The 11,564-nt window shown below is 38.9% G+C and overlaps 2 protein-coding genes across 3 annotated transcripts in view; both read right to left on the reverse strand.

The window, feature by feature from the left end:
* lpgat1 (lysophosphatidylglycerol acyltransferase 1) overlaps positions 1 to 9,715 on the reverse strand; it is a 30,173-nt gene extending 20,458 nt beyond the window's left edge. Inside the window, exons 1-3 of one of the 2 annotated variants that reach the window (XM_008313033.3) lie at positions 9,086 to 9,714; positions 7,575 to 7,827; positions 1,158 to 1,276 (exon numbers count right to left, since the gene is read on the reverse strand). In XM_008313033.3, coding sequence (XP_008311255.1) covers positions 1,158 to 1,276; positions 7,575 to 7,812 — 357 coding nt within the window. In that variant the 5' untranslated portion in view covers positions 7,813 to 7,827; positions 9,086 to 9,714. Of the gene's footprint in view, positions 1 to 1,157; positions 1,277 to 7,574; positions 7,828 to 9,085 lie in introns of both variants that reach the window. The other variant, XM_025056694.1, reaches the window with a different exon arrangement.
* A 589-nt stretch (positions 9,716 to 10,304) lies between these two features.
* ints7 (integrator complex subunit 7) overlaps positions 10,305 to 11,564 on the reverse strand; it is an 8,093-nt gene continuing 6,833 nt past the window's right edge. Inside the window, exon 21 of the mRNA XM_008313034.3 lies at positions 10,305 to 11,563. Coding sequence (XP_008311256.1) covers positions 11,371 to 11,563 — 193 coding nt within the window. The 3' untranslated portion in view covers positions 10,305 to 11,370. The remainder of the gene's footprint in view (position 11,564) is intronic.

Below are 11,564 nucleotides of genomic sequence, written 5' to 3' on the forward strand. Positions count from 1 at the left end.
ATTTTGATTTTCACATTGCATAATAAAGGACACACTGCTACAGTGTTGTTTTGTTACTGGCATGGGTAAAGAAAACGTGTGACAATCAAGTGTTTGAGAATCAATCACTTTCTGAAACTTTACAGAATCTTAGAAACAACACTTCACAGCTAATATATTTCTTGCCACCTTATAACGCCTCTGTGCCTGTGTAGGTCTGCTCACACACTTTGGCACAATGTTTTAAAAGGAAATGGAATAGAACTGAATGGAACAGAGCAGAGTAACGTAAACACACTGACATTGTTTCCTCTTTGTTACTATAAATACCAGTCGTATTCCTGTCTGTTAAATCACACCTGGTGGTGTGAACGACATGTCTCATTGTGTGAACCTGCAGTTTAATAATCTATACCATAGTGAGAAAAAAAAGGCATGTTGGCACATGCCCTGCTTCCATTCTTGTTAACTCGGTGTGAAAGAATGCAAAACAAGCCAGCGCTTGAGACTCAACACATCTGCTGCTGGCTGCCTGAACTCACATATTGTTATTTGAATGCATCAAACCACAGTGATGCCTTTGTTCTGCTCTTCGTCTCTACTGGATTAGACTACTGTCACTTTGGAAATAAAAAAAAGTTGTGTCTCCTTATTATAAATAATAAATGAATGACCTATCAGTGGGTTCAATCAACAAAACTAAATATAATGATAGTTATCATAAACGTGAAAATGATACCACTGTATACGTTTATTTGGTTGATTTTGTCTTAGACCCGGTCGTCTGACTGAATTGTCTAAATTTAGTCAATAGAGCCATTTGAATTTCACTTTTGTTTTTATCTATGAAATTTAATGAACTGAAATGCAATGTGCAATATTTTTATAAATATTAAGTTGACAAAATGAACACTGCTTTGTCAAAAGAGTTTCTGGGAAACAATGATCAAATGGCTTTTATGAGTGTTGTACATAGCTGTGGGTGTAAATGAAGTGACACAAACATGATCAGACAGCAGCTTGTGCAATAAACACCCTGTAGGTTTACACATCTCCAAGTTTGATTTAAAGTCACGTCACGTCACGTCACCTCACACAGTCTTAACAAGGCTCCATTCTTGGATTTTCCAGAAGAAAATAAAATCCGTAACATGTTCGGTCTTTATCTATGGTCTTACCGTGCCCTTGTCTTGCAGGCACATCATGAGTGTGCACACGTCTCCTGTGGACTGGTGGTTGACAATGACCATGGCTTCGTCCTCAGAGATGGGCCGGACGTCGTCGCCCCACTCTGTCACTGCAAGGCAAGATGAGGGTAAATTAAGGGCTGAACAGAAATGAGAAAATAGGCTTAGACTCAAGTGACCTCATTGTTTTCTTTTGGCAATTTTATAAATGCAACCCAAGCCATCAAGAAAAACTATATGGTTCACTGAAAGGCACATTATTATAACATCTGTGAGAACATTCAGACTTTGTATTTGGAGTTGTGCGTCCGTTCTTTCAGTTCGCCTGCATTTATTCCAGAAAAGAACACGCAGCAGGAACATGACAAAGATCACAGTCTGAACACTCTGATTTTATAGTCATTTTCCTAAGAATGTGTCACCACATAACAATGGGCTCCCTGATGAAAAAGCCACTTGAAAAAAAATGAGTCACATCCTCTACTTCCTGTCAGAACAAGACATCAGGTCTTTGTGCATTTCTTCAAACGATAACTACCACAGTGATAGAAATTCTTTTCAAGCGTAACATCACAAGGTGAGAATGTATAACACTGAGATGGACAGATATAAATAACACCAAGCTAAAATATAGCTGTATCCTGCAGTTCTTTGGGTACACAGAGGCATATCAGATCAAGTACACATCACAAGTACAATGAGGTCTGTTCTGATCATGCAGATCTATTTTAAATGAGACAAACTGTTAAGGAGATATGACTCATTTCCTGCTTTTTTCTTTTTGACTTTGCAGATACTTTCTCTTAAATGTGGCTTTCCACAACTTTAAATGGAATAAAATGTCAATAATTTCAACTTCTTTTTTTTTTGTATTAACACTGGAGGTAAAGACCAGATTTCCCATGAATAAAGATGCTGCGAATACTGTAATCCATCTCTACAAACTCCATGTGTGAAAATACCCAAATAATATATACTTCATCGTTGTTGCAGAGATCAGATGTCTTTGTATCCTGGTATTCTTTGTACATACAAAAATTACTCAATTTTGGGCAGCTGCCATTAGCTCAGCCATTAGCGAGATAATGAATATTAAACATTGAGCTGCAGCTGCTCCAGGACAGAGATAATGAATATTCCTTCAAACATTGAGCTGCAGCTGCTCCAGGACCACCTCTGGTAGAAAAGCCCCTGCACACAGAACAATGACAACTGTCTACGGGCAGAGATACTATCAGATACAGATAAGGATGTTATGCCATAAGCACTTAGAAAATTATTACAGCTATCTGTGTTCTAGTATCACCCTAAGATCAATCACTGACTGACTCAAAGAAACATAACTGACACATGTGGTGACCGTGTGCAGGCAGCAGTCTGGATGTTGTTGTTAGCACAGAGGCTAAAAACAGTGTTATTTATTTATTTAATTTAGGTGTTTTAAAAGTGCAACAATAGGCAGTGACCTCTGACCTATTCTTTACTGCTTTGTTGACATGAGGATAACATCATATGAAGGTCATTATGTCTTTAATAGAAAATGTTTAATTCTGGGTTATCTCCTCTGTATCGAGGACCACGTAATTATCTGTTATCAGATTGTAATTTTAAAAAAGTTAATTAAAAAAAAGTCCATGTTGTGCATCCCTGACAAACTAAGTTAATTTAACAGACCTGTGACAAAAGGATTAACAAATCAATTTGTCTCAACCTTGTCTTTTTACTTCACATCGACAGTGATCTCATACAAAGGGTATTGTTAAGATGCTGTGCCTTAGAGCCAGCTTGACCTGGTCTCACACAGTGTAGGCTTTGTGGTCAAGACACTTAGAGCAAGAGAAAGGCATACAAAGATGGACCCTTCAGGAAGACCACTCACTCTCCCTGGAACGACACTGATTGGAATCTGCCTCAGTGAGAGGGGGTTTAAATCCCTGCAGCTGCATGGGGTTAGAAAAGGCAAATTGGTGTTGGATAGTTTGCTGGCATGCTGTAGAGAAGACGACCAATCCTCACTGGGATGAAAATCAAGAGCTTCTCAAAAAAAAAAAAAAATGACACATCTGTGACACTTGGACAGGGGTGTCTGGGATGTTCATACCCCGTAGGCAATGTCATTTCACGAGGAGCGTGCATTTCCTGCTCTCTGAAGTTCCCAACGTTGTGGGAGACAGGCATAAATTATATCACAGAGATAGGTCATCTGTTGGATAGAATGCATTAGGGAAATTGTCTTTGAGAGATGACACAGTTAGAGCAGCATCATGACAGCCACACTGTGAGCTTTGTGTCCAATCAGGTTTCAGGTGGTCAGCTAGAAAATGCCCTGCTGACCTTGTCGTTGGAGTGGAGGAGAGAGATGCTCAACGCTATCAGTAGGAGTTCCCCACGAAACAAAATATCTTTAAAAACATACTGTCCAAAACATGAGCAACTGTGTTGGAGAGATAGGAAAAAAAGAAGAGTAAAAACAGAGGACCTGCTCTCAGTGACATTGAGGTGACCCAGTGGTTGCATATTTAACACGTGGTGTGTTCACTGTGACATCAAAGTAATATATTTCTAGATAGCGGCTTATTGCAGTGGAGTGTTTACTGCTTCAGCTCTGTATAATGTTTTGGAAACAGCTGGCACTCGAGGAGTAGAACTTTGGCCAGAGCTAGACAGTCACAGTCACTCACCAGGGCTAAGATTCTGCTCAAGTCTGGACTACTGACTCTCTTTGTTTGTTTTTTTGTTTTTTTTGTCAAAGCCAGGTTACAATATCAGGGTAAAACCGTCGACCACAGACACTTGAACACCGAGCTACAAAGCTGGTTAAGCCCAAACATGTTTTCTTCAAGTGTTATCACCAACCCACAGCAACCACAAACACCCACCATCTTGATTTCACTTTCACTTTCTATCCACAGTTTTTAACCTGGGCTGAACTGCATCACAACAGGTCGACATTATAATACTGATTTACACCACAATGTGTCGCTCATTCACATCAACGCCCCGCAGGCTCCCACACTGGCAGAGAGAAAACATCAGCCCTCCTTATGCAAACATGCAGAACCTAAGTCATGTTAATTGGCTTTCACACCATCGACATCTCAACAGAACTTTCTTTGGAAGAAAACTAATTTTAAACCGCTTTACCTCCAGGCACTTCATATTATTTGATAAACAAATTCTTTCTTACTATTCACCTACAAAATACTTTATTTTCACACACATTACCACTCCTTATAAATGTGTACTTAATTGTGTGAGTATACACTGTTGGAAAAAAACCCCACTGAGGTTGAACTGGACAGTGCAGTGGACTTTTACCCATTAATGAAAAGCCATCTGATCAATCTGTGCTGCCACTGTTATCTTAACCAAACAAATGTCAAGGTCCAACCCAGGGTTCCTCTGCCCACAGTAAGTGGGTTTGACCAGTGTATTAAATACTACTTGATTTCTGCCAAAAATACTTACTACACAATTGGTTCAGCCAAATAGTGTCTCTATCTGCTGGTCACTGCTTAGTTTACTCCATCAATACACAATGTCTGAGATTATTATAAAGCTGTAAATTTAACACCTCATAATGTTAAAGTGGCCAAAGTGAGCTTTATTTTGGTAATTACGCTGTCAACGATGCCCAGCGTTGACTGACTGACTGCTGCCATTTGATTAAAAAGATATATGAGTGAAAGTCTGTGAAAATAAATATGAAGACAGCAAGAAGATCACAAGTTTAGTATTGGTAATAACGACAGGCTTTCTGTATGAGGTAAGAGGGAACACGAGTCCAGCTAACAAACCTTTTGTGGTCAAAGTGATCAAATGTCTGGTTCCTGTTACAGCACAGCTGGACTGGGTCGTCAGTCCACTTGACTACACTGCTGCTGTCAAAACAACTTTTCATGATCATTTTGAATCAATGAATTATCTAATTATGGCTTTGTCAAATTGATCATTTGTCTTTGCTTATAAAAGGTGATGTGAAGTGCTTTGGATATTACAGCCTCTGTACTGAGTCCCTTCACAGATCCAAGTGAACACCTGTTCATCAAACAAATAATAAGAACCTAATCCTGCCAGCTTCAGTGCATCCGTCTGTGGCCACTGTGTATTTGAGGAAGACAGGGAGTCTGGTTGAACCTGAGGTACTGCTTTAGTCACAGAGCAGACGGGATCAGGTTCTATATTAACAGTAAATCCGCTTACTACAGTACAAGGTAGTGCTCTGGTAAATATGTAATATTGTATTGTGATGGTATCACAGTACAATTATTCAAAATACAACAACTGCTTCTGTCAGCTTCATTGTTTTATGATCTACTGTTACCATGAAGACAACTTTTCTTAAAAACTTCAGGCAACTCTTCTGGTTAATTATTTGTTGTAGATCTCTGAGTTGATGTTTTTTGGTATACACTCTACTCTTCACTTTACGCCAAAGGTTTCTTTTCTAGGCTCTGACTCAAAGACAGGCAAAGATGATATAATTCTGTATGCAAAGTTAAATAAAGAAATCCTTTTTGGAAACATTTCTAATCAACAGCTACCTGGGGAAAATGGAGGGATGCAGAAAATATAACTGTGACTGTAACTTGTTAGCACGTGAACTCCAATAAACTCAAAGCTTTTTTTCCCCCAACAGCCCAGATTCAGAGGTCACTTGTGTAGATACGGTGGTTACACAGGTCGTCCTCGTGAGGGAAAGGTACCAGGGTTAATCGACTCCTCCTAGTCCCCGTGGCCACGAGTTCAGGTCAACGTACTGGCACTCCAGCACACTCCAGGTGCACCAATACTGTGAGCTTAGCGAGTTTAAATGTCACACCGACAGCAATGTCAAAGTGACATTAAAGATAATAGCTGAAACATATCTGTTTTGGATATGTTGCTGCAGAGATCTGACTCCCTGTCAGTTACCTGCCTTTATTGAAGCCAATTTAAAACTAAACTCATGTTGTGTTTTCGCATTCTTTGGAAGAAACACCAAATTCAAAGGGCAAACGTGTCATTGAAGAGACTGTACATGGCACATGTCAAAATGCTCCTGCATTTTATCAGTTCTGCTTTTATCTTATTTTCCTGTTGGTTGTAAAAAGACCTGGAACATTGTCATTTGAAGGCTCTTATCTCTGCATTACCTCACCTCATGTCATTATGCCCCACGTGGGTTCATCACGTGAGCTTTACTGCAATGAAGTGACATTTAAAGGACTTTGTGGCTCCAACTGTGAATGGTGAAATGATGCATTGTTATTGCAAAAAAAAAAAAAAAAAACCCAAAAAAAATTACCAAACAAAAAAACAAAAGCAACATCTGCAATTCTTCAGGCCAGGGCCAGAAACTAAAATTAAAGGTTCAATTACATAACTACAACAGCTAAAGGTTTGCCATGACAAAACTAGCTTAATACTAGGTCAAAATAGCCACAAATACAAGTACAATACACCCTGAAATCACCAAAAAGCATAGCTAAAGGTTAGCCAACACACATCTTAAAGTTTCATCTGTTTGTAATGCACTAAGACGGATTAAATAATGTGCATAAGCAGAATATTAAATATTCAAAGACTCTCAAACCACTGACTAATAAATTAAAAAACTAATTGTGAACCATGGGACAGAGTACCATAAACCCAGCGTGAGATTACAATCTCCAAAGACTGTCATGGGTCTGTCACACATATTACTCAACAAAAGAGCAGGTGTTCCATAGGTGGAAAGCTCTGAATTATTAATTAGTCCGCCTTGTTGCTCCCCATGTTCACCACTTAGCAATTTGTAAGCATTTACTGTGGTCTCTGTGCAACCTTACACCAGTGACAGCCTCAATCACTGCAAAATATTCAACTAGCCAGCTGAAAGGATTTACCAACAGCTAATTATATCCCACTGTCCGCCTTCCATATGGGCCAGAAAAGTGTTTTGTTGAAGTGTTTGTGGAACCGATTCAGTACTAAGCTCCATCAATAAAAAGTACTGGAGTATTGTAATACATGGAGAAGACAGAAATGTCTGACTTGGCAAGAAAATGTCTATCTTAAAACATAGTCAAAGTCTAACGAGTGTTCATCAAGACGAAAGGTAAAAATGAACAAAATTATCCTAAAATTCTATTGAAAAATGTGGCTTAAATTTAGTTACAATTAAGCAATTGATTAGTCAAGACAATAGCTCAAAAATAGCAAAGAAAACAAGTAAACAACAACAAGCTCAAAAATAGCAAAGAAAACAAGTAGGAATAAAAAGATAACTAACCGTCCAGCACTGTCAAGAACATATAGCACATAAGTGAAACAAACTTAACTAAAAACTTTGTTTTGTTCATTTCTGCTCTGATGCAACAAACGAAAGCAAAAAAAAAAGAAGAAGAGAGAATTCCTCACAACCCCACATAACACTGACTACCTTACCTGTGTAGCCTGCGATCCAGCCCCATGACGACACCATGGCCAGCAACCACTTGAACATGACTCCTTCAATGTGCCAGAAAGCGGGGCTGTCCCATATCCTCAGCGGCTGCAGCAGCAGCAGGTATAGGCAGTAGGATGGTATGGCTACACAGTTGTTGATGAACATGAACACAAAGCGAGTCACAGCCTTGAGGAGAAGCCAGCAGAGTTTGCTGGCCCCGTCCAGGAGCTGTGCCATCCTGATACACACCGTCTGAAAGACAGACAGACAGACACAGAAGCAATGGTAACAGCAAACGTTAGTTGGTTATTTAGTTACTCAGTAAGTACCTGGGGCTTGGCTTATTTAAATATACAACCTGTGTCACGTGTTTACACAGAACGAACTAACTGTACATACAGTAAGTCGCCCAGAGGTGTTCCTGAAACCAAACTTTTCATGTTGTACAGAGGAATGGATTAAAAGTTCCAAATGGCGAGGATAATAGGAATTTACAGAATCACTCCTGTAATTGTAAATAAAGCGCTGTACGTTTCAAAGAACCATTGGCAAAAACGTTGTTTTTTTTTTAATGAAAATATAACAAAACCCCAAAACAAAACAGGACGGTTCTTTTGTAAAAATTTAGCAAGTGGACGTTGACTTTATAGCAGACATGTCGGACTGCAGGCAGGCTTGACAACCATAAGCACTCTTGCAAGTCAGATGTTTGTTTTGTTTTTTTTAAATCCTAAAATAATGTGATTATAGTAAGGGTTACTACTTTTAACTAACAAATTCTTAGATTTTTTTTAAAAAAAAGCAAAGTAATGTCATGAATACAACTTCTTGATAATGAAGTTCTAATATTTTCCTTGAAGTGTGGCTTTTAATAAAAATAAATGTAATAAAAATGTTCACTTTTTAAAAAACTCAATTCTGTGTTAAATTCCCAGGACATACATTTTTAATATGAATAGAACTTTACAATTAAAGGGAAAAGATTAGAACTTAAAAAATAAGTTAAAGTTGGAATTCTAAAACTGAAGTTAGAATTCAGACTTTTCATTGAAGTGCAACTTGTTGCTTGGAATTCTGGAATTATACTTTGAATTCTAAGCCATTGCCTACAAAGATCACAGCCCAAATTCTGTGTTTTTAAGAACTAATTAACTGGAATCAGTTTTAATTAATGGATCAAATTGGACTTTTTTAAATTATGACTTTAAGGGCATTATTTTGAGTTCTTCCTCAGTGATTAAAGTCAGCATTTCCGTATGTACCTAATCCTGTGGCCCTACATGTATGTTGGCCTGTGGATGAGAGTTATTTCGTGACTGCAGCACTAATGTAATGTAATGCATGTAAAGACAGGACCATAAAAGGACCATACCACACGGGAGGTGATCGACCACTACACGTCCTACTGTTAGCTTAGCAGCACGCTGAGTTTACAAAAAAACAAAAGAAAATAAAAACGGAAAATAGTCCGCCTCTAATGTTTACTGAAAGTCTTAGTCCTGATACTCACCAAGTAAATGTCAGTGAAGCATCCAAGGGCGGTCCGGGCTATTTGCTGGAGGCAGGGGCGAGATAAAGTGTATCACGTGTGTATTTCCTTTAAACGGTGAAGTTAGCAGTGGTGCTAGCAGACATGATGCCCCTACATCAAACCCAAACACCGGCACAGCTCTGAAATAGTCCGGTAATGCGACGACACACCGCGGTTGTACCCATTCAGCTAACGATATCCGGGAGGCGGGCTCCGTTAGCTGACTGTAGCTAACTAGTAGGCAAGCGGCTCCAGCGGACCGTCGCTGGCTCCATGTCAGTGAGAGATACCGGGATAAATCCAGCGGAGGTTCTGCATCATCATCATTACCACCATCATCATTAACGCTGTCGTCGTTAAGTTAGCCTAGCTACTAAGCTTCCATGAAGAGAGACGGGTGCCGGGGGGTTCGGTTCTGGTCGGATTGGGCTGGGCCTCCGAACCTAGCTGCTGCTGCTCCAGTTCCGTACACACTGTGTTGTTCTTCTCATCACATTTGATCCTCACATTAAACCCAGACCAGATTTTCTCTTTTCTCGGCTGGTGGCGGTAGCACCCGTTATCTTCCTCCAGACCCCGTTTCTTAACGGCATCAAGTTACACATCAAATCCACTAGACCGAATACAAAGTAGGCTGGCCTTCAAAATAAAACTTACCATCAAGTCACGTTTTGTTCTCTTCACTCGGATACATTTGTCACGCTGAATTGAGATATTCTCCCAATTGTTGTTTATTTAAAAATATTTCCTCAAAATTTGATTAAAGTTCCGACTGCTGTCTCTTCAGAAAATAATAACTTTCTTAGGTTTCTCAAATTAGGATTATGCTTCTGACACTCGATTCTGATGTAACAGTTAGTTAAAGGTGTTTTTTGACAGATATTTGATGTAATCCAGAGAATGAATCGTGAATTTTGCCCCCGTACCCCTCACCCCTCATACTGTATATCCACACATCGAGTAAGAGTTAATTTTATTTTGAAAACATTTTTCGGAAATCTAACTTTAAGCTAGGTTTCAGATTACTCAATTTACCAGACGCTAGTCTGTGGCATACAGTGCGCAAACTCCCTGATGTCAAGTACTGACGGCTTAATTAATCACATAAAAAAAAGTGAATTTCTTAATTCATGACAGTCCTTTCACAAATACACTTTTAGTGTTGGGTTTAAAAATTAAAATACATCTCGGAAACGAGTTTACCATCCAGCTTTTGATGTTTATTCCCTTTTGACTTTCACAATAACAGCACAAGATGAAACCATTACTGTAATGACTCTGACTGTTTTACAACTAAGTAACATGCTGTGGTGACAGTTATCAAAATAAATAAATTACTTTAAGTTTCAGAGAACCGGTCAATTTGCTGTAAAATGACAGAGCTGAAATCACACATTTTGACCGTGTGACTCCGTGTTTCTGAAAATTGTTCAATTCACTCTGACGTTTGAGGGGAAAAAGTTAGACTCAATCACTTTTCTGCCCCCCTGTGGCGCACTTTGGTAATACACTTCATGCAGAGTGAATCCAAGGTTATTCAGAACACAACGATTCTAAAAATGAATGCATCAAATTAAAACAGTAGCAGAAATGTTTTTCATTTTCAGAATATACCTGCATTTTTAAAAATAAACAATCAATCATCCGTACTGCATTTTCTTCAAGACTGCTCATTCTATGACCTTTTAAAAATGTGTTTCAAAATTTGCCCCCAGCAATTAAGAACCAAATTTCATTTTTAAATGTTAAAAATGCATCCTTTTCAGTAGATACCTGCACTTTCAAATAAAATTAATAATCAGTTCTCAGTCCTCCAGCGACAGGACGTGGTGGTTAATAAAAAAGCATCCTGCTAATGCATTTTAATTTACAAATTTCACATTTCAAAATAAATTTGGGTAATTACATGCTAGAGAAAAATTGAAAATTATTAATTTTTCTTTTAATTTCATTATGAGTCGAAGAATTGAGGTATATTCTGAAAATGAAAAAATGTATCTGCTAATGCATTTTGATTAGTATTATGGTACCGATTGTCTTCCATATGTATGTAATAAAAATTCATTGGAATTAAATAGAGAGAAAATTGAAAAGACATTTTCCTATGGTGTCCAAACTCCACAAATGGTCAGCGGTTGCTGTCTTTGTCCTTCACACATTTTCAAATCATTTCACTGCAGTAAAAATTAATCATTTAATCAAATCTATGTACACAATATCTTTCTACAAAACCACACTGTCTAAACCTTGAAATGTCCCATGGATTAAAAGCGGTTGTATGCCCCCCGCTGAGGGGGAGTCGGGGCACCGCCCTGCTGCAGCTGGTGCCTCAGCTGCTGGGAGTACGGATCCTCCAGGGACTTCACAGACACGGTGGTCCTGGGCCCCGTTTTCCACTCGGTGCCACTCTCGTCCACCACTGACGCCTCCACAGTTACGGTGTGAGTGCCAAGGATGG

The sequence above is a fragment of the Cynoglossus semilaevis genome, chromosome 7 (assembly GCF_000523025.1).
Source record: "Cynoglossus semilaevis isolate Cse_v1.0 chromosome 7, Cse_v1.0, whole genome shotgun sequence".
Taxonomy (NCBI): domain Eukaryota; kingdom Metazoa; phylum Chordata; class Actinopteri; order Pleuronectiformes; family Cynoglossidae; genus Cynoglossus; species Cynoglossus semilaevis.